General features: G+C 29.9%; 1 protein-coding gene across 1 annotated transcript; it reads right to left on the bottom strand.

Annotated features, from left to right (window-relative positions):
- Window positions 1–18,511: 18,511 nt before the first annotated feature.
- LOC113860054 lies at window positions 18,512–18,957 on the bottom strand. The gene has a single exon (XM_027492683.1). The coding sequence runs from the start codon at window positions 18,953–18,955 to the stop codon at window positions 18,524–18,526; it is 432 nt and encodes a 143-aa protein (XP_027348484.1). The 5' UTR covers window positions 18,956–18,957; the 3' UTR covers window positions 18,512–18,523.
- Window positions 18,958–23,140: the final 4,183 nt, after the last annotated feature.

The following is a 23,140-nucleotide window of genomic DNA, read 5'->3' as shown; positions in this document are numbered from 1 at the left end:
TCAAGGCATTTTTATTTAAATATTGTTAATTAAAAAATAATTTATCAAATTATGGTATATCTAAAACAATTTATCTGTCTGGGGTGAATTTTCCACGTATAAATAATTTTTGCCATAGCGACTGGCGAAATATAAATTTATTTAAAATATTTATTAATTTATTTCACCATATAAAACACTAAATAAATAGGATAAAACCAGGTATCAGAAAATGAATAGTTTCGCCAGTTAAAAGCGAAATTAACTTTAAGTTTCGCCACCACCAGAGTGAAACCAATAAGAGAGAGATATGTGGCGGTCACGGTGCATTGTTTCACCAAAGGAAGTGCGAAAGTCATAAAATAAATTAAAAAAATATTTAAAATGACTTGGCAGCATTTTGGACACGTGGCTATATCGTAGCCGTTTTGCGGCTGTCATGGTGAAATTTTGTTTTGCCTAACCTATGGCAAAACCATTCAGTGATGGACACATGTTCGGCGGTACGGAAACCGTCTCCGTCCTTCTTCCCCTTCTCCTCCATTGCGTTTCTCATTTCTTTTTCTTTGTCACCGGCATCCTCAAACTTTTGTATTTTCTCATTGCGTTTCTCATTTGCTTTTTGTATTTTTTGTGCTAAAACGTCTCAAATTTTACACGTTTATTAGAGGTAATAATCATTATTTCTATTTTATATTATAATTTTTGTTTATGTTTTATAATTTTTAAATATATGATAAAAAAATTTTAAAAATAAATTATATGTAAATAATAAAAGTTTTTTATTAAAATAACGTAACATTATTTATATAAATTTTAGTAAGTATAATATTATATGAAAAATAATTACAATAATTATAATACATATATAATAGTAATATGTATTATAATTTAGATGGAATTATAACATTAGTGATATTAAAATAATTTTTAATGTAAATGTAATATAAAGTATGTATTCTAAATTATCTTAGAAAACAATGAATTAGTATTATTGAAATGAAAAAATAGTATTAATATGTTTTTTCTTGTATAGATGGTATCATTTTCACGATAGAGTAGGGTTATTAATCCTGGCCCAGAAGATCCATCACTTCTTCAGTTTCAGAGTATTCATGTTTCTGAGCATATTTGGGATGGACGTGATCATTCGATATTGAAGATCAAGAAGAGTCAAAATATTCCTGGTGGGCTAGAGGGTGTTCATGAAGAAATTCTTCCGCATCTGGAGTTAGCAGGGTTTATTGGAGTGACTAACTTGTCCTTATTTTTCATAGACATAGGGTTGATTATTGCATTAGTGGAGAGGTGGAGGCCTGAGACGCATACCTTCCACATGCCCCTGGAGAGTGTACTATTACTCTTCAGGATGTTGCTATCCTCTTAGGATTACGCATAGATGGGACACTAGTTATAGCACCCACTAGAGGTGATTGGGCGCAGATTGTGGAAGATAGCCTAGGTATCAGACTAGGACCTGAGCATTTTGTAGGGAGTTTCTTGAAGATGAGCTGGTTGGACGAGCACTTCACTCATATTGCTATGCATAATCACAGTCAGCTGCAGATAACTCGATTTGCTAGGGCATATATATTGAGGCTCATTGGAGGGTTCATGCTTCCTGATCGCTCTAGCAGTAGGGTATCTGTGAGGTATTTGCCTTTATTTGAAGATTTTGAGGTGACCGGTCAATATAGTTGGGATTCTGCAGTTCTAGGTTATTTGTATCGAGAGCTATGCATGGCCACTAACATTGACCGTGTTGCTATTGGAGGACTTGCTGCATTGCTTGTGATGTGGGCTTGGGATAGATTTCCTCATATAGCACCTAGCAATCCCCCCATACACGTCTCTATCTTCCTTACGGTGTCAAGTAAGTTTTTGTTGTTATTGTCTGTCTATGCATAGATTATATATAATGTTATTTATCAAAACCCTAATATTTTTATTAAACATTACTTGCAGATGGTTATCAGAAGGAACAAGAAAGGGGAAGAAAGATGTACAGTTCTACAGATATATCTTTGATCGTCTAGCACGTGATGAGGTAATAGAGCCTACTTATTTGTTGAAATAGTTGTTTAAATTGAGATTATTAATATGGTATTGATTGTATTTTTATTCCTTCGTATAGATTGTAGGGGTGCCATACAACATGAAACTCATTAACATGCTTCCACCCATCTGTAGAAACGGTAGGGATTTATGGAGGGCATTTGTGCCACTGATATGTTTTCAAGTTTGTGAGTGGCATCAACCTGACTGAGTGATGCGTCAGTTTGGTATGGTTCAGCATATACCAAGAGCTCCTTACCAGCCTGACCAGCTTTATGACCTTACCCTTAGAGGAAAGACTAGAGAGGATTGGTCAGCCAAATTTAGTGTTATGTTAGATATTTGGGAAAGTAGACGAATATGGGTCATGACTAATGAGATCCAGTATAGATTACTGAGTTCTAATTCAAAATACATGCGATAGTATGTTAGTCACACTCGTCGTTGGATGACCAGGGATGCAGCCATATCAGGTTTGTCAGTATGTTGTTATTTGATTTCATGTTTGAGATAATTTTTTATATACAAATACATTAAAGTCGTATCATTTTTAGGGTGATGCTATGGAGAGATTGCACTACTTAAGCACTGATAGACAGGATGCCTTTAACTTTGATGAATTAAAGGACTTGTCTAAAACTCTCCTATCACTAAAGAAGGAGAAAGATCGCATATTAGTGCCTGTTTCATCTTCAGATCCTCCAGTGCAGAGTGGTAATCCAGTAGACCTAGACTTACACATAGACCAGCCGCGACGACAAAGAGAAGGAAGGGGTTTGGCACGTCGACGTCAACAAGTGCAGGCAGCGGAGTGGTCCGTGCCAGCTATACCATAACGCCCTAATGGTGTATTTCCCATACCATCACAGTTCCCTTTCCAGGCATCGCATTTGCTGATTGCCTCCACTTATTTTCATTCATCACAATGTTCTCATCAGTCATCACAGCCTCCATCATCACCATTTACAGGATTGGAAGATTATAGCCCATGACCTGATTTCTTTATGACACCTCCTCACGATCACCATTCCTTTTTGACTCTAGGTGTCCCATACGTAGAGACAGACCCTATACCATCCTTCATGGCCCCTATGGATTCAAGTATTAATCTTAATGCTGAGTTTGGTGTTGTTGCTGATGTAGGTGATGTAGGAGAGATTCGTCAAAATCCCCATCGAGGAGCTTGAGATAGATAAAGGCAATGCATTTTGACTCTAGAGGATCACTGTAACACCTTAAATTTAATTCTAATTAAATAATAATTTTGTAAATCGGATAACTAAATTTTTCATAAAAGATTTCAAAATAAGTGAAGGGTTACAAATTAATATCAAATGACTACTATAGGACTAGTTCAATTACAACATTTAAAAAATAAATTCTATGTCCTATAGCAGTCCATCCGTCCCTTCACTGAGTCCAGTGCTGATTGTCTTGATTACCTGAAAAATGAATGTAAAGGTGAGTACTCTACACTACCCAAATGCACATAGTCAGCATAGAGTCTCACCTCCAGCATATTACCAATACATTAAGCAAATACAATTACAAACACAACACACAAACTCGTGCATACGCACAACAGCCACACTCATTATAGCATTGTGATAACAGATTTACACTATGAATGGTCGTTGGTTACTCCCGCCTCACGGATACCACGTGGGTAGTCACTGGTTGCTCAGCAAAGGTAATGGTCAGAGGTCTAGTCAGGAAAAGAGTGTGTGGCCTGTGGTGCACCCGTTCCATAGTCAGTGTCACCACCACTCATTCTTCTCCAAGGTATTTCTACCGTCCTCATCTCTCACACTCCTAGTGTATCGTTGAACCATTCACAACACATTACAACGACGTTACACACCCCAATCACATACATTTCAGTATACGGCACATAGCCCACATTTAACAGTACATGACACTAGGCCCATATTTGTTCAACCTTACGGAACTAGGCCCACATTTTATTTTCACAGCACACACAGCACATAGCCCACAATGCATTCAAGACACACGGCCCCTAGCCTATTTCCATTCATATTACACGACCCTCAAGCCCACATTTTCACAATGTTCATTCAGATATACACACATGTATAAACGGCACAAGTACCCATATCACATATCTCAGCAATTTCCTACCCTCTACTCAGCCACATCACAATATCACACAAAATATCAGCAAATCACACATAAAGGAGTAGGGTAGAGTCCCCTATTACCTTGGATTGAAGACCCACACCCGAACTCAACCACGAAAATGCTCCCCACACGGCTTTTGGCCTAAACAAATGGAAGAATTCCATGAGAACCCCGAAAATTACCAAGAACAGAGAAAGGGAAGGAAAAATGAAAACCCTAACCGTTTAAAACTCACCTCCAAGCGTTCATCACACAAATCTAAGCTACAATCTCGCTCCCGAACAGCTTTGGAGGCAATTAATCAGTGGAATAGGGTTTGGGAGTGAGATAATCGAAGGGATTTCGAAGGAAGAGGGAGAAAATAACTCTCCCTGAGCCCTAACCCCTTTAGATTCTTTTCTGGTCGTGACACTCTCGCTACAGCGACCTCGCTGCAGTGACACGCCCTCTCGCTACAGCAAAAAAATTAGAGAAAATTGCACTCTGGTTTCTGCAGAATCTCACTACAACGAGATTGCACCCAGAAATGCACCTCAAATTATCGCTCTTTTGCTACAGCGAGACGTCTCTCGCTACAGCGAGAAGGTGACAGTTTAAGTCCTTCCTCCCACAGGGCCCTCTCGCTGCAGCAAGAGTAGCCCAATATCTCGCCCTGCACTTAGGCACTTAGCCTATTTCAACCCAATCAATCATGTATATACATAACTACATATACCCATGTACTTAATACACATAAACATCATTATCAAAGAAATTAATACACGTGTGAATATATATACATATATATAATAATAATATTACCAAAATTTGGGGCGTTACAATCACGATCATCATGCACATAGCGGGGAAGCAGCAATGAGATGTTTACTTATTGTATTTTTCATATTGTTGAACTTTTCGCAACTGATATATGATTTATTCCTATATACTACTTAAGAGTATTTACAATAAATAGTATTCTCATTATGCATTTTCAAACATGTCAACACTTACATTACATCAATTATGCATTTACATGTTAAACAACATTGTTTTGTTGAGGACAATGAAGTCGATTATGACCAACTTCGTTACAACGTGAACACTTTTGTCTAGTTTGTAACTCAACCAAGTCTATTTCATTCCTAATACGAGTTGACTTCGGTCGCCCATTACCTCTAGCTCTTTCAATGTCAGGCACTAACTTCCATTCATTATGTGTAAGGATGTTGCATTAATTACTAAGGGGACACCACTGTGGGGGAGTATGCATTGACAACATATTGCATTGAATAAACTGGGTCAACATATTACAAAAAATCAATACTTACAGCTATACAGGCCGCTATCACATGTGAATAAGGAAATTGATAGGACTCAAATCTTCCACATTCGCAAAATCTCCTATCTAATATAACTGTCTATTTGTGTCCACCCCTTTGCGTAATTGGATTAAATGTTTCTTCAACCTCAAAACTTTTTCTTTGTATGTTATACTTACGAACTTGGTGTGATGAAGCCTCTTATTGATTTTTATGAATTTCAAACATGACTTTATGACAAAACATGCTTCCATTGTGAAGGTCAGATATGAATTCTTCTCCATGCTTCACAAAATATTCAACCAAACGTCCATACGTGGCTTTAACCAGGGCAGTTATGGGTAAATTTCTAGTACCTTTGAACACCTTATTCACTGTTTCTGAAAAATTTGTGGTCATGTGACCATAACGTCGTCCATCCTCATCATAACATAATGCCCATTTCTCTTTTGATATGCAATCAATCCACCTTTGTATATCTTCAGATTCATTACGAAATCTACTTAACTTTTGGTGAAATATTACCTTCGATGGCGTATAACATACACATAGAACATTAAAAAACCTTACATTAATGTGGCTAAGCATTCAATTAAGTGTAACATAAATATTATTACGTAAAAAAACCATTACATACCTAATTTAATGAGGTCTTTCTTCAAGGCTATATTTTTAAATCGGTGATTAAAGTTGCTGGCAATATAACGAATGTAATATACATGATATGCATTTGGAGGTTGCCACCTAATGTGTGAATTTGATACAGCTCCTTTTATACTTTGATGCTTATCTGATATCAAACAAATTCCTGACTTATCAGTAACATGCAAACGAATCAATGCAAAAAACCATTCCTATACTAACAAGGTTTCTCCTTCAACAATTGCAAAAGCTATTGGAAGGATACAATTGTTTCCATCTTGAGTTGTTGCAATGAGCAACATATGACGATACTTATCATTTAAGAACGTCTCATCCACTTGTAATATAGGTTTACAGAATTTAAAAGCTTCTTGACATTGTTTAAATGATCAAAATACCCGTTCAAATGCTCTAAACCTGTTATCTACTTGATGACAAACCACGTACTCTTTCGTTTCAATTTTATAAACAGATCCATGAGCATATAATTGCATGTATTCTAACTAATAGGGCAAGGCAGCGTATGATTCATCCCAGTCACCAAATACTTTTACAATGGCTTTTTGCTTTGCTTTCTAAGCTTTTTTTATATGAAATTTTGTATCCAAACTGAGAACAAATTCGCTCTTGAATCAATTAAATATGTATTGACGGTTCTTCATTCACCATTCCTACATAAAATTCAATTGGTCTAGTTAATAATAATGTAATTGTAAAAAAATTAAAAAAACATATACAAAATATTTGTCTTACCAAAGATGCATGAACAAATTAAATTAGAATCCAACTTTTGATGATCTTGAGAAAGGCTAACATTAACACATGTATGTAAACCACCCCACCTCGTTATTTTTCACTTGGACAAATTCTTAATACAATGAAGCTCTCACTCTCCATGGACAACCAGAGGTGTGGTTTAAGCATTTAACATACAAACATGTTGGTTTTGACTCAGTCACAAAATAACTTTGATGAATCTTCATTGCGTAGTGTTTTAATGCATTTTTCACATCTTCTTTACTGTCAAATAACAATCCAAAGAATAAAGGATCTCCTTCAACCCATGAATTGACTTCTTCACATTGTTGTTCATTCATTTCTTCATCAGGATATTCCCAATTAATATACTTATACTGTGAAGTAACATTCTAAAAAGGAATTACAATATCTTCTGCATTATATTTTGCAAAATTCTTTAGCGTTAATATTTAACAATTAAACTAAAAATGTTTATTTGTATATTTAAGTTGGAATGAAACTCCCCTTCAATATCAGTAGAAGAAGAACTGCCTAAATTTTTTTTTGCTTCATCATCTCCATCGGTATAACTATCATAATCTGAGTCTTCATTATCTTCATCAACATTATTTCTAACTCTTTTATGGAAAAAAATAAAACTTTTAATACAAACAATTACATATATTAATAAAAAAATATTACAATATAATAAATTTTACCTTCATTAGGATCACAACTCATAAGAGTGTTATCATTTTGTTGTGAAATTGATAAATTTAAATTCATCATCTGTAATGGCACTGATGAACTTCCACCAACAGCAATATCTACATACAACTCAATAATATTTCTACCAGATTACTGTTAAAATGCACTTATCATGCAATCAATATCTTCATCATCACATATATCTAAAGTTGTATACTGTCTAATATTTTCATCAATCAAAAAATGAGAAATTAATCTAGATATCACTTGATTATGATTAAGATTAAGTTTCAAATAAATTTTTCTTTTCAACGCTTCAAAACTTATTCTTCGCTTTATTTGAATCACTTTCTTACTTCCATCAAAGCTCACTCCTTCATTTCCTTCATATATTCTACCATTCCAATATATAATAATAACAATCTCACTCATCCTGCATTTTTACAATTAAACTTTATTTAACATTTAATTTTAAACAAATTAAAAATTTTTTGATACTCATTCATTAATTTAATAATATATTTAATTAAAAATAACTAAACAATAACTAATTTCATAATTAAATTTTAAAATAAAAATAAAAATAAAAATTTAAAATTTATTAAATAAAACTAACCTGATTTTTTTTGGCTTCCTCTTCTTCCAAGAAAAATGAGTCTTGGTGAGCACACATACATATATATAGATCAGGTTTCACCATATCATTTGCGTAATTTTAGTTTCGCTGCATGGAAGGCAAAATAGAAACAAAATTTCGCCACTAAAAGTGCGAAATTCTCCAGATTTTGACACGTGGTAAGACCCATCTGTTTCGCTAATCTTGTAGCAAAAATACATAAGAATTTTGCCTTTGCTTTTGCGAAATTCACCACAGAGTGACATGTGTCGATGTTTAATTAATTTCGCTGTTTTGTTGGCAAAATTTATTAAAAGAATAATAATTTTGCCAGCGATTTTGATGAAACCTTTTTGCCACGTTAGTGTCTCCACCCCAGACAGGGAAATTGTTTCAGAAATACTATCATTTGATAAATTATTTTTTAATTAACAATATTTAAATAAAAATGCCATATATCAACTTGCCACTAGTCATGCTATTTTTCAGTTAACTAGAAAAATAGTTTAGTTATTATTTCATTAACTAATTACTATACATTATTTTTTATTATTTGTTTTTATGAATTTTTAATACTTGATTAAGTAACATGAAAATATAAAAGTATGTCTTTAAAATATAAAATATATTTGATTCTTTTATTTAACAAGTAGAGGATTTGTTACAAAATGTTGTGGGAAAGTGTAGGGTGTAGAAATGAAAAACGATGTCCCTAATTCCTCAACCAGAACGAAGAACTTAACTGCCTATTTTCTGTATAGTTACAATGTTAACACATTCCAATTTATGGAGTGTTTACGTAGGTTCTGTCTTCATGTTTACTGCAAGGGAAAAAAGACAATGATTCAAAAAGAAACGGGAAATAGAAAAGGGGATGCAATAGAAATGCAGGTAACAGAGACAGAGTGCGGTTCTTCATTTCTTCATTAGAAAGTAATTTTTTATTAATTGCTATCTTAGTAAATTTTAAAGTGAAATATGATGTAGGGTATTAATGAAAATTTGCTATAATTAACTATTAAATTTATAAATTAAATTTACATCGAAACAATGTCTTTTATAATATGATCATATTATATTATCTGATGAAATAAAAAAAAAATCATTTCTTAACGGATTAATGCAAGATAAACTTGTTTAAATGGATTGGGCAAGTCGACCCACTTAAACAGCCCTAAAGATGGATAGCGAGTGGCTACGAGTGTAGGGGGTCCCTTTCAAGGCACCTAATCGGGTGATGAACAATTTGTGTATTGGAGATTTTATGGCTTTGGAGTGAATGGATTTGAATCATCATCACTCTTGAATAAAATTAATCACCTTGTGGTCAAGAAAGATAAATTGAATCATCAGATGTTTTTACGTGTACTTGAAGAAATGGCCCGAGGATAATTAAATCGATTGCTGGAGGATGTGTTCTCACTTATCATTTACAATCTCCCAATCAAAATAACTTAACACATTGTAAAGTAATGTTAACTCTCAACTGAATATTTAAAAAAAAACTAGTATAAATAGAGAAATTAATATGTTAAATATGTCCTTTTCATATTTATATTAGGAATGAGACTCCCGTGGACCGTGGTTTTCTTACTAGGTCTACATTTTTCTATTTGTCATAGTTATTAGGTCTACTTGAGACCCCCATAAATAAAGATGATAAATATACATGCTGTTGAACTTGGCCTAATTAAAAGACGCTGGCAAATATAGCTTTCTTTCAACCATAGACTCGTAAATATCAACGTCAACGGGCTTTGTTAGCCAACTAATACTTTCGTAAACATACAAGTAGAGGAAAATGCATGAATATGCACACTAATATAAACGGATGATTTATAAATATCAATGAATTTTTTAATAATATCTCAATAAAAAAACGTGCGCACATGACACATCTTAATTTATATATAATTTTTATTTAAATCTTATCAAACGTGCGACTATCATGAATCATAGTGGTGATAATAAAAACAATAATTGAAGGGGGTGACAACTATAATTCATAATTTGTATTAACATTAACTTATTTTATAGAATTTTTCCCTCGTTTTGCAGTCATACACAAATGAAAGAAAATTTTTATTTCTCGTAAAAAAAATAAAATTTCCAATCATTTACAGAGGCAAGTCTAATAATAATAATAAACTATAGTTTAGGCGAGGAATATTCCTTTCAGTGCTTTGTGAAATTACGAGTTGATGGGCAGTATCCACATCAGTCAAATTCAAGGTTTTGTATGGAAACAAAATGATCATAGAAGCCTTCAAATGGGAGGGTTTCTTGGCAACTTCCAATTGAAAGCTTGCATTTATTTTGGTTTGGTTCCCTCGCCCAAAAAAGAAAGAATACTCAGTGAGTAGTTGCGTGTGACACATACACCCATGGTAAACTTGTTTCCATAAGAAACAGGTATGTTAACGATTTGATGAATCTTTTTTTGTTTTGCATTCTCGTCATTGTCATTGAAGTACTGTTAACAATTTGTGTACTGGCAATAAAACCGAAAACAAAATAACTAGGAGAAAACAAAGTATGATGTATTTAATTAAACCTTTGTTCTGCAGATTCAGGAATAAATTGAAGACCTTGACCCCTTGATATAAGTTTATTTATAGCCACCAATTTACATGACTGAGTGGCTATTCATAATCGTGAATGTATAGTAATATAGTTTTCATGCAGTTGTTCCACGTAGCACTAGATTTTTTTTTCTTTCAACTTGATCTTAATTATTTGGGGACACAATTTGGCACGAGAATAACTCGATCTGTGTTTGTTACTCTGTTCTGCTTGGGTTAAATAATAAAAAAAAAGTCAAATTAGAAAATGAGGGTTATAAAAAAAAATCGAACTCACATCTACATATGAAGAAAATAATTTTTGAATAATGTTGAAAATTTAATCCTGTTTTTTAGTTTAGCGTGTTGATACATAATATATATATATATTCAACGAAGGCAAAAATTTAATAACAAAAAAAACTATTTAGGATATGTTTCTTTTCAAAAATTTTAAAAAGAGAAAACTCTTTTAAAAATTAAAAACAAACGTACTCTTAATCATTTTATGAAAATAATTTTTTTCGTCATCCTCGTCATGAACTTCAAAAACTCAATCTGTAAGAAAATTTGAACAGTAGTTAACTTCTCAAAAAAATATGGTGAATGCTAATAAATACAATAAATTAAAACAACTTTTTAATCTTCCTAATTATACGATAACAATTTATAGGTCCTAGAAATACAAGTATCAATTAAGAGAATGACTAATTGAAAATTTATTTATTCCAAAACGCTCCTTAATCTTAAAAGTTATAACCAACTTAAAACTCATTAAAAGAGCTCACACATTAACATTAATGATAGAGCAACACTCCAGTTTCTTAATGAATCTACAACAAAATTTTTTTTATCATCTCTGACCAAATCTTCACAAGTTGTCAAATTCATTTTCTCTATGAACTGAGTTTATCCACGTTCAGCTTGTACCTACGAAAAAAGGAAGGACTCTAGCCAACCATAGTTTCACTCTTACAAGTTTTGTGAATAGGAGAAGGAGACAACAAAAAACATGAAGCAATATATTCATATTGACAATTCATCCTTACCAAAAGCTGATTTAGATTAGAGGATTTTTTTTATTTATTAAAAACTCACTTTTTCCTAAATAGCCATAACAACTGAACAATAATACCAAATTTAATATTCCAATTATTTACTTCATTTACATTATTCTACCTAAGATTGAAAATTAACCATTTAGTTAAAACCCAAGCTGAACAAAGGAACTCACATATTAGTGTTGATTAAACTATTTCAAACTTAGAAGCAAACTCACAATCACAAAGGGTATGTATATCAGATTCAGAATCATTATTACATCTCTCACACATATTAGAATTGGAAAATTCCATTTTAGTCCTTTTTTCATGGTTAAAAGTTTCTCATGAGCTACTTTCCAAAATAAAAAATAAAAAATTCTAAAAAAGCTTTGCCACTTTCAAATAATTTTAATAATTCAAATTCAAGACACACCTTATCATATGTAATGAGATAATATGCAGATTTCGGATTAAAGTTACCATTTAAAGAAGGAAACTCATTTGTCACATCAAGATCACTAAAAACTTCAAGAGAAATTAGACCTTTTAAAAATTGTCTAGTATTATCTAAAACATAGGAGGACAACTTTTTCTAATCTCAATCATTATTAGAAATAAAACAAGCTGCAAGAAGATTCAGAAAAGACTCATGGATACCAAGATCAAGATCAGCACGTCTATAAACACAATAATCCAAAAGTCAATCCAAAATTTAGCTTTAAAACCATCTCTTATGATACAAAACAAACTTTTTTTCAGACTATTCCAAGCACCTCAAATATCTTTTTAACTAATGAAAGTAACAACTAATGTAGGTATAACAAGAATGTTATCTAAGTTAAATTTATATTTAGCTAACAACACCTTCACCTCGAGTTTATTAAGATTATTAGTCATTCTCTAACCTAGTTTAATCATATAAGCTAAATTTATATTGTGAATGTCTTTGAAACTAAGGCCCCTGAGATTTGGGTGAACAAATTTCCTTTCAGGTTACTAAATGACACTTTTTATTTGTAGAAGTAGAGACCTACATAAAATTTTTACATATTTATTTATCTTTTCACAAATACCTAGAAGGAGAAGATGAGTTTGTGTGATATAATTGATAATACTCATTATAATAAAATAGCTCTCCTAGTAAAAGAAATTAAATTAATTTTCCAATTAAACAAATTCCTTCTAATTTTATCTAGTAAGTTTAAGCATATATCAGTTCTTAAAATTTTTAATAAAAATGAAAATACCCAAATAATACTTTTTGCCTTCAGACCACCTGATTCCTAGGGACTAACTAATCAAATTCCTCATCGCAATGCTAATATTTGTTGAAAAGAAAATTGAAGATTTATCATAATTAATTTCTTAGTCAAATGCAAAACAAAATAAATTCAACATGGTGTAAATTATATTTACTTGATTTAAAGAGATTTCAGCTACCAAAGTCAAATTATTTGCATAAAACAAGTGAGAAATATTTGCCCCCTCCCTCCCAAATTAAAATAAATGCCAATCTCCGGTCTGAACTTTAGATTGAGTATACATAGCTAACTTTTTTAAGCATTACATAAAAATATAAAAAAATAAAGGATCTTCTAGACAAATTCTCTTAGAGGGCAAAAAACTATTCAAAATATCCCATTGCAATTAATTTGAAAAGAGGAAGAGAAAAAATAATTATACACTAAATCAATTCAATTTTTACTAAAATCTACCGTGTCTAAAGTTCTTATAATGAAACTCTAACTAAGCTTATATTATAAGCTTTCCGAAGACCAAGCTTTAAATTATAAACTGATATTTATCTTTCAAATTTTTAAAAGAATTAACAATTTCTTAAAAGACTAAAACATTATCTATATCTTGCTTATTAAAAATAAAACTATAGATCAGTTGTTTTTGAAATTAATGTAAAAAATAATTTAAATATAACTTTTTATATCAGTTGCTTTTGAAATCAATTTAATATATTACTTTTTAAATAAGTTCTTTTATAATTAATGTAAAATTAATTTAAAATGTAATATTTCAAAAACTCGTGCCAATAAAACAATATAAATTAGAGATGCTAAACACTAATTCTTACATTCTTAACTTTATTTAGCATCATGACTATGTGATAGACAAACATAAACTCTTATCATATCCATATACATAATAATTTTAACTTATTTTATTTTGTATTTTTTTCTTTATTAACTCAATTGTTTTAGTATCGATATTATTAATATTGCATATTTTTCATTTATAAACTTAATAAAAAATAAATTATTAATAAATATTGATTCTATTGACATCATTTATGATATTAGCAAATATTGACACTATTAAAAATCGTTGGTTGAACTTTCAAAACAATATTAACACTAAACAAAAAGAGCACTTACTCATTTGTTTACAACAATCGATGTAAAAAATTTTAACTTTTTAAAATAATTGTATCTATATTGACTTTTTAATCTATGTTAAATGTTATTTTTAGCTGACATTTGAATGCCTAGCATAAAATAAATATTTAAATAGAGATTTAAGTTAGATTAAATTTTTAGTTTACACAAATGCCTAGTAAATTTTTAAAAAAATTATAAATAAGTGTCCAAGCTCAAAATATCATTTAAAATAAACTTATTACATTACGGTTATTATAATTTTTTAGAAAAATACTTTTTTAAAAAAAAGAATTACTTAATTTTTAAGAACGTTCTTAAAAACATTAGTTAAAAATTAATAAATAATCAAAATATATTAATAATATTTGATAAAAATATTTTTAATTTCTTATTTAATATTTTATTTACCTTACTCAAAAGTTATATAACAACATTTAATAAAATAATTAAATAGTTATTTTTCAGAAACAAGTTAAATCACCAGCTACATAGCTAGGTAATAGATGAACCTTAATCTATTTCCTCTCATTATGACCATTTAAGGATTGTTTGGCAAGTTTCGTTCCAAAATATTGGCGAGAAACTGTTATATATTAGAATCATTAGCAGACAATCGACAACGGACACGACTGGAATTCGTCACAATTAACAAGAATTTAACTGGATTACATGTAGTGACCAACGACGCAAATGTTGCAATCCCACTAAAGTTTCTATAATTTGATCTCCACCACAACTTGAATCCGGATCTTTTCATCTTTTCACTAACAAGTCGGTGCTTCGCCGACGCCAATGGACTCTCTCTCTCGTTTTATTTTGCTTTCGCATTTATACAAAATCTAAGACTCATTTTATTTTCTCTTGTTTTATTTAGGCAGTTTAGTTATTTTTATTGTTGACTACTATTGTTTGAAATTATTGTTGGTGAAAAGTACCATAGATAAAAATCATAATTTTTAATCATTTCATCGTTACATTTATAAATTTCATAATCGTTCACCTTAATGATAATTTTTCTTTGTTTTTTTTATTTCTATCTTTTATGGTTATTCTTTTCGAATATTAAAGATTTTAAATCTCACCAATCCACAAAATTGTCACATCAAAACCAGTGCCATGACTCGCAGGCACTATGTGGGGCTCATGGGATTCAAGTGACGGTGCAGGATGATTCTACGTGGGACACATTGTTTTATAGCAGTATGCAAAGGAAGTAGGAAAGCTCCAAGTTTTGAGACACAGAGGAAGTATGCTATGGAATAGGTTAGCACGTGGCAACGTGATTTTCAATAATGGTGACTTCAGACAATGTTGATTTTTTATGATAATAGTTTTCAGCAATAGTGATTTGTAATGATGTATGATAGTGTTAAAAGAAGAATAAAAAAGAAATATAGTAAATAAAAGCTTTTTAGCTGTTTTTTTTAAAAAAAAGATAAATAGTTAAAACGACTAAATTGATGGACAAAAACAAAAAATTAAAAAACTAAAACGTCTTAATAGTAAGAATGTTGTTTTTGGCCACATAAGTTATTATAGGTGTCAAACAAACAAAGATTAATACTGTTATATATGACCGAAAGTGTTAGATTGAATTATAATGACTAATTTTTGACAAAGTTAATGATTAATAGATTTATTTTAAAATTTAAGAAATTAATTTATTTGATAGATTTTCAAGAAATAATTTAAATTTTATTTGAATTTTATGTTAAGATTAAAAGGAGAAATTAGTGATATTAATCTTTATTTTAAAGTTAAATAAATATGAGGAAAAGAATTAGAGAGTTTTTCTATCTCTTTCTTTCAAAAACTCTCCTAACCTTATTTTTTGAAATTTTTTCATTTTAACGAGTTTTAGTAACTCATGCAATGAGATTTATCATTTATATTTTTATTTGTTAAATTAAATATTTAGCTTGGTTTAAAGTTAGAATAATAAAAAATTTTATTACCTTTCTTACTCATTATTAAATATCTAAATAAGGGAAGAATTTTCTCCCTCTTATTCTCTTATTTACGGCAAAAATTACAAATTATAAACAAATAAAATCAAGAGTAATTTGGGAATTGAATTTTAAGTCCTTTTGAGATCTTTTAAATATGTTTTTCACGTAATAATGAGGTCAACGTTATTAAGCAGAAATAGCATGAATAGTAAAACAGTGTAATAAAAACAATATCAAACTAAATGTAAATGTTTACAAAAATATACTAAACAAGAACGTAATTGCAAGAATAGAAAATGCAAAATAGACTAGAAATAAACAAACTGAAATGTAAATTTGTAGAAAGATAACGTACGACTCTAGGAATAATGAATACGAATGACTTTAAATCTCTTAGTAGCTGGTATTTGATTTAGTGCAGAATTTCAGTGTGCAGAGAGTTTGGACGCAGGTGTATAATGTAAAAAGTCCTTCTCTATAATGTAAAGTTTTGTAATATTTATAAACAATGTATCTCGATTGCCTTCCTCCTTTCATAGGTCTCTTAATAAATGCTTTTGCATGTAGCTGCCACCCATTGTCCATAACCGCTCATGATAGTGCATGTGATCGTGGTTTCTTTATAACCGCTGTCACCCACGTTGCTCACAATCAATTTTTTGTGTCTCTGATCTTTAATTGACGGTAATTGTTGATAACTATTACTTCAAACTTTGTAGTTCTTTCATATCACTTTTTTGAACTTCATCAAACCTTTTGGACTTAGAATAATTTTTTTTGTCGACTCTTATTTTCGACAAGTTTTAAGAAAAATCTGTGAGCTCTCTCTTATCCCGTGAACTTAGAATAATTCTCTTTTCAACTCCTTTTCTGACGATTTTTATGGAAAGTCTGAGCTCTATCTTATCTTATAGATTTAGAATAATTTTTCTTGTCGATTCTAGTTTTGATAAGTTTTAGAAAAAGTCCATGAGCTCCGTTTTGTCTCATGGACTTAAAATATTTTTTCTTCTCAACTCCTTTTTTTATGAGTTCTTTAAGGAAAGTTGGAGCTTCATCTTGTCTTGTGAACTCGACAAAGAATGAGCCTTCAAAACTATTCAAAATATGACATTCTTTTCGACAAAGGATGAGACTCTCTTCATGATTCTCCAAATCTCTTTGAAATATAATCTTTTTAGCACAGAATGAAACTCCTCTCCAGACCCTCCAAATCTTCTTAAAAAGTAGTTTCTCTGATAGGATTTTAGGACTTTGATATTTTTACAAGTCCATAGTTTATCAAGGTGTGAGAGACTAGAATTTTTTTATTTTAGTCAAAAGACATAGTTATTTTCTACTACAAAAGTCTGGTAAGATCCTATATAACCTAGAAAATTTTCCTTTTTCCAAACATCTCTCCTCTTAAATCTTTTAAATTTTTTTTTTCTCCTTCAAAACTTTAAAACAAAGGAGGATTTAGTCATTTATATGAAAATTACTTGCTGGCAGAAGTCTTAAATTGAAACTAAACTAGTAAACTTATAGGCTGCTGTAAGGAGATTTTGAAATTTCAACCAGATAAGCCAGCTCAATTAATTGAAAAGAGAGATCTTGAGTATGCTGTACTCAACCATGTAACGCTCCATCTTCAATTAAATTACAAATCGACGACCGTGGTGATGACTTGAGGCAGCAAGTCACTGAAATGCGCACACTGATCCGGATTTTGTATTCATATCTAAAAATTAAGCAAAAAAATTAGGCTAAGCGAGTAAAGTAACGGTGAATGTAGAGATAAGTCAGAAATTCAATTAAACAATATTATTTTGATGGCCCTAATGAAACTTCTGTATTTTACTATTTCGTTGACCTTCTGAGTTAATTAATGGGCATGGCCCATCAGTCTTTGTTGCCTTAAAAGTTAATAATAACATAACAGCACCATTTATAAAGCCCAGATCGCAAGGCTATGCGATAAACCAATCCAGCTATTATCTCCTCCTTCCCACGCCACACAACTTTTTAATCAATGATGCCGACTACTGCAAGTGACCAAAAAATTTATTTATTCATTATTATTATTGCTTTAACCATTTTATACATATGAAGAGGAAATTGAAGAATACTTTTAAGGGATAATCCTAGATTCTAGTAGACAATTTACAAATTTTCAATTTTTCATTGCAACAAATTCACAGAACGGTACGTAGCAATTCTGAATCCAAACATTTTTCAAGTTGTAGCCTTCTCACATACCTTCGGCTCAAGGAATTAACACTCCAGGACCTGGAGACTGATGAAATCGAGCCAATAATAACTAAAGAGAAGAATATCAAATGATTTTCACAAACTATTAAACAAGAGTACAACAAGCCATTTCGTTACATTTTATTTGATTTTTTCATGCTAAGAAATGTTAATTAAAATAGACCTGCTCCACCTCTACGAATTGCATAACTTCTACTTCGTGGATAAATATGGGGCTTGAGCTTGATCATATCATCTCCAAAGTCACATGGCTTGTCTTCGTCGATCCTTCCAATTGCGACGCTACGACTACGAGGCACTTTGATCACTGGTTGTCTTCGATCACCAAAGCTTTTAAGGGACGCAGCCCTTACGAGCTCATTGAAATCATCATCGTTGGTCTCTGAGTTAACGCTAAAGCTTCTAGGAAGGGTACAGACCTGGCCAGAGGGACATCCCATGGAAACGTTGACGTAGGAGAAGTGGGTGGAGCACTCGATCATGCCTCGTACGTACATGTCCCTTGCCTTCATTAGGAACCTGAAGGGTGCCTTCATGTACCTGCTTAGATAGCTCTCTTTCCTTCTATGGCTCTGTTTTGTCATGGTGTAAGATTTCCTCAAGAGTTCGCAACTGATTGGCCACTTTATATATATCCTATGCTTCCGTATAAAATGGATGGGACAAAACTAATTAGTTGGTGTATCACTTTCTCCACTTCCTCTTTTTAAGTACTACGTATTTTTCCATTATTTCTACTTTTGCATGCATGATTGATTTATTTTTTTGATCACCAATCGCATGTATACTTTTGTTTTATATATTAAATTTATTTTTTCTTCCATTTACAACCATATATATATATATATGTGTGTATGGTTGTAAATGGAAGAAAAAATAAAGATTGTGTAATAATTTATTATAAGTATCTTTTGTAAAAAACAATTATTTTATATTCTAAATATTATTAAGATTAAATATCCAAATTAATACTTAAAATATTTTGTTAGACTAAATTTAGTTTCTGAAAAATTAAATATTATTAAATATTTTTTTATATTTTTACAAGGAGAATTAGTTTTTCTGTTAAAAATATTATTTTTTTTTACACTACATCTATCTTTAAAAAAAATAATTTTGTTTGAGTTAAATAAAATCATCAAAAAAGATATCATTATTAAAAAAAAGCACGTTTTACTTAACAATATTGCATTTTTAGGCTAATAATTAATTGAGATGACATATGTAATTTTCAACATATCAATAGTTTTTGTAAAAGATTTTTTTTCAACTAAATATGCTCTTAAAAAAATTACTCAAGTCAATTTACATATATCCAAATATTAAATTCAAATTTTAGGAACTAATTTGACAAAAAATAAATAAATAAAAACTATTTTATATGAAAAATTATTTATGTCATTTCATTTATTTAATAGGCTACATAATTTTTTTGTTAAGTTAAATATGAGTATTTTAACAAAAGACCGACATTTCCCATAATTTTTTTTTTCTAAAATTATTTAGTAATTTTTATTTTTTTAAAATAAAATTGGAGTTATTAAAATGTTTTAGCATATTTTACGTATTCGCTTATTAATGTGGAAGTTTAAAATAATCTACTAGACCTATTTTATGGCTAAAGCAAAAAAAAAAAAAAGTATGAAATTATTGTGTGAGCATTGAACTTCAAGTGATCCAATGCAAGTTAAATGCATTAAGTTCAAATCATTAGTTCAAATAAAAATGATATTAGGATATAAATGAGGATAGAAAACTATACATATACCGTCTATTGTAAAATTGAATCTCAATTTTGATTACTATTTTATTTTCTTCTTCTTCTTATTATTATTATTAGTATAATATAATATTATAATTATAATATTAAAAAATAAAATATTTATTTATGATATAATAATTTAAAATTTTACCATTATATAAAAATTATTCATTAAATTAATAATAAAAATATTTTATTATATATTTTTTAAAACATAATATAAATTAAGTTTTATTTAAATTTTTAGGTAAGAGAGAAGTTAATCTTATATATATATATATATATATATATATATATATATATATATATATATAAGAACTAAATATGAAATAATTTATGAGTATAATTTTAATGTATCATTATTATTTTTTTATACAATCAATTGATATATATAACATATATAAATTTTAAAATAATTATTATAAAAATTAATATTTTCACTAATAAGATAATATGATAATAAATAATAATATAAAAAATATTTTATCATATTAATAAATTTTAATTAAATTTATAATTTATGAATTAAATTTATAATAAAAATTAATTAATAATAAAATTTATATTTTATAATTTATATTATTAATTATAATAAATATAATTAATTTTCTCTATATAAAAATTAAGTCCAAGTACGCATGAAGTATCCATGTCCATAATAGAGAAATTAACATATGAAAAGTCAATTACTTAAATTTAATAATCAGATTTAACATTAGCGTACAAAATCCCTGTGACGTACGACATTGGACACACGGGCGAGGTATAAGACGCTCACGAATGAAAATTACATAATTAGGAACTGTGAATCTGTGAGGTAGTACAACTTTTTGAAAACAAAATCTTTTTTTATAGCATAAAAAATTAGATTTTTAAAGATAAATTTCATTTTTAAATTAATATAAGAATATTTATGATTTTTTAATTATCTCTTCTACAATCAAATAAGTGATTTTTTTATTCATTTAAATAATATAATTTTTCTGTATTTTTCCTTTTATATATATGTATATTATTCTTATTCCCTTACTTTATTTCTTTCCTTTTTCACTCATCATCAAAAGAGAGTGTAGTGGCTTCAATATGACACTAACATGATTATATATGCGAAAGTGATAACTATGAATTGCTAGATATAGATGTGTGTAAATATTTGGTTTAAAGAGAACATGAGAGTTTTCTTAGTAAAAACAAACACAGTTTCTTAATAATTAAGAGGGAGGATAAAAAATGAGGGCTGAAGTGGTGAATGTTCTTGTGGAATTTGTCAATTAATTGACAGGTAGGTATGATTATAAACTAAAAAGACTAGAAGTCACACTAACTGGATAACTTATGAAGACAATAATACATAATAATTACATGTTCATGGGGAGGTGTGACTGTTACGCATGGGATATTATTCCCCCCACTAAAGTTTTAAATTTCAATCTCAGCAACCAAATACTGCTCCATGGTGAAGTAGTTGGTCGAATCTTTTACACAACAATTAGACTTTCTGACCTTATGTTCGAATTTTTCCCAAAGTCAATAAAGAGAATGGCAAAGTGTCCGTACGTGTAGAATTATTTAACTTTAAAACCAATGAACCAAAGGAAATGAATGTAACTGAAAGAAAAGCCTATGGTATGTTGTAATTTGCTTTTTATCCAGATTACACTTTAAATACATTTTTAAAGAATAACAAAAGGCTTGGTTACATTTTTGTTTCTTTAATTTAGATTATGTGTAAGTTTAGATTTTTTTAGTTATTTAAGTTTATTTAATTTTAAAGTTAAGTAAATTTAGAGTCGTCAAAAAGTTTATTTAGTTCAGTTTTAAGTACTCCAGCTCACGTGGGTTAAAACCAAAAAGTTTTATAGGTTAAAAAGTCTAATAACTCACCAAAAATTAAAAAGTGAGAATCAACTAAATATTCTCTAAAATTTTCATTAACGAACTATTCAAAAGAGTTCGTATAAAAAAAAATAGTAAGTTTTACAAAATCTTTTTTCAAACAACGTGAACTTGATCTCCAAGTCAGCTTTCAATCCTCGTTATTTTGGTCCATTTTATTCAGGAATGGTATGGATTAAGATTAAAAAGCTCTTTTATGTCTCATTTGCCGGCTTTAAGTAAATTTGGTCAATTGTAACTTTTTATTTACTTCAACTATTTAAATTATTATTTTTAATGTAAATATTTATGAAGTAATGATGGCTTTAGGATATGAAACAATTTTTAAAATTTAGAATTAGAAAATTTAGTGAGATTTGATAAAATTTGAAATATTTTATTTTGAGATTAAGTAAAAAATAATTTACAGAGTAAGTAAAAAAAACTAAACTGCTTATTTTTAAAATTGGAAACCTGAAGAATCCATCCTTATCAAATCTGGAAGCCTAATTACTCTAAAGAAGGGGTTGCTAATTAAGAGCCATTGGATAATCCAAATTTCAGGTTATATCTTTTAAAATAAGGGATGGTGATAGGTGGAGCTTGGGTTTATTTTCTCCTTTTTTCGGGTGAAGTTGTGACCTTTTTCGAATGATTCTCTTGCTGGGGGAAAAAAGACAACCAAATTCATTCAGCTTAAGTATGTAAACTGCGATTTTGTGAATTAAACGGAACCGGGAATGGGGTGTGGTTCAGGGGATGATTCAACTTTCTCTTTTTGGACATTTCATCGTTACCAAATTTATTGGTTAACCAAACTGGATTATCGTTGTTTCATTGTTTGATTGCTTTGTACGGAAATATTTTTCATCTAGACAACTCAACTAAATTTGATTTTTAACGTGTTCAATTAATTAAGGATGTTCAATGAACTGATTGATCTAAATTGTTCCAATCTACTGAACTATTCAAGAAAGTAAAAAATTAACTCAACCTTTAACTGAAAAATTTAAAAATTTTCAACTAATGACAAATGTCAGTTTTTATGTGTAAAAATAGGAATGGGGATTACAATTTTGCCTTCTTGACAAAGGACAAGATAGCATAAAAATAAAGGAAACTGAACTGGGAA

The sequence above is a fragment of the Abrus precatorius genome, unplaced genomic scaffold (assembly GCF_003935025.1).
Source record: "Abrus precatorius isolate BTA unplaced genomic scaffold, Abrus_2018 Scaffold2, whole genome shotgun sequence".
NCBI classification, from domain to species: Eukaryota; Viridiplantae; Streptophyta; class Magnoliopsida; order Fabales; family Fabaceae; genus Abrus; species Abrus precatorius.
Note: the sequence above shows the minus strand (reverse complement) of the source record. Positions and strands in the feature narration are given on the sequence as shown.

Excerpts from the sequence above, each read along its gene's own strand:
- LOC113860054 (XM_027492683.1), bottom strand. The coding sequence starts at position 18,955 with ATGACAAAACAGAGCCATAGAAGGAAAGAGAGCTATCTAAGCAGGTAC.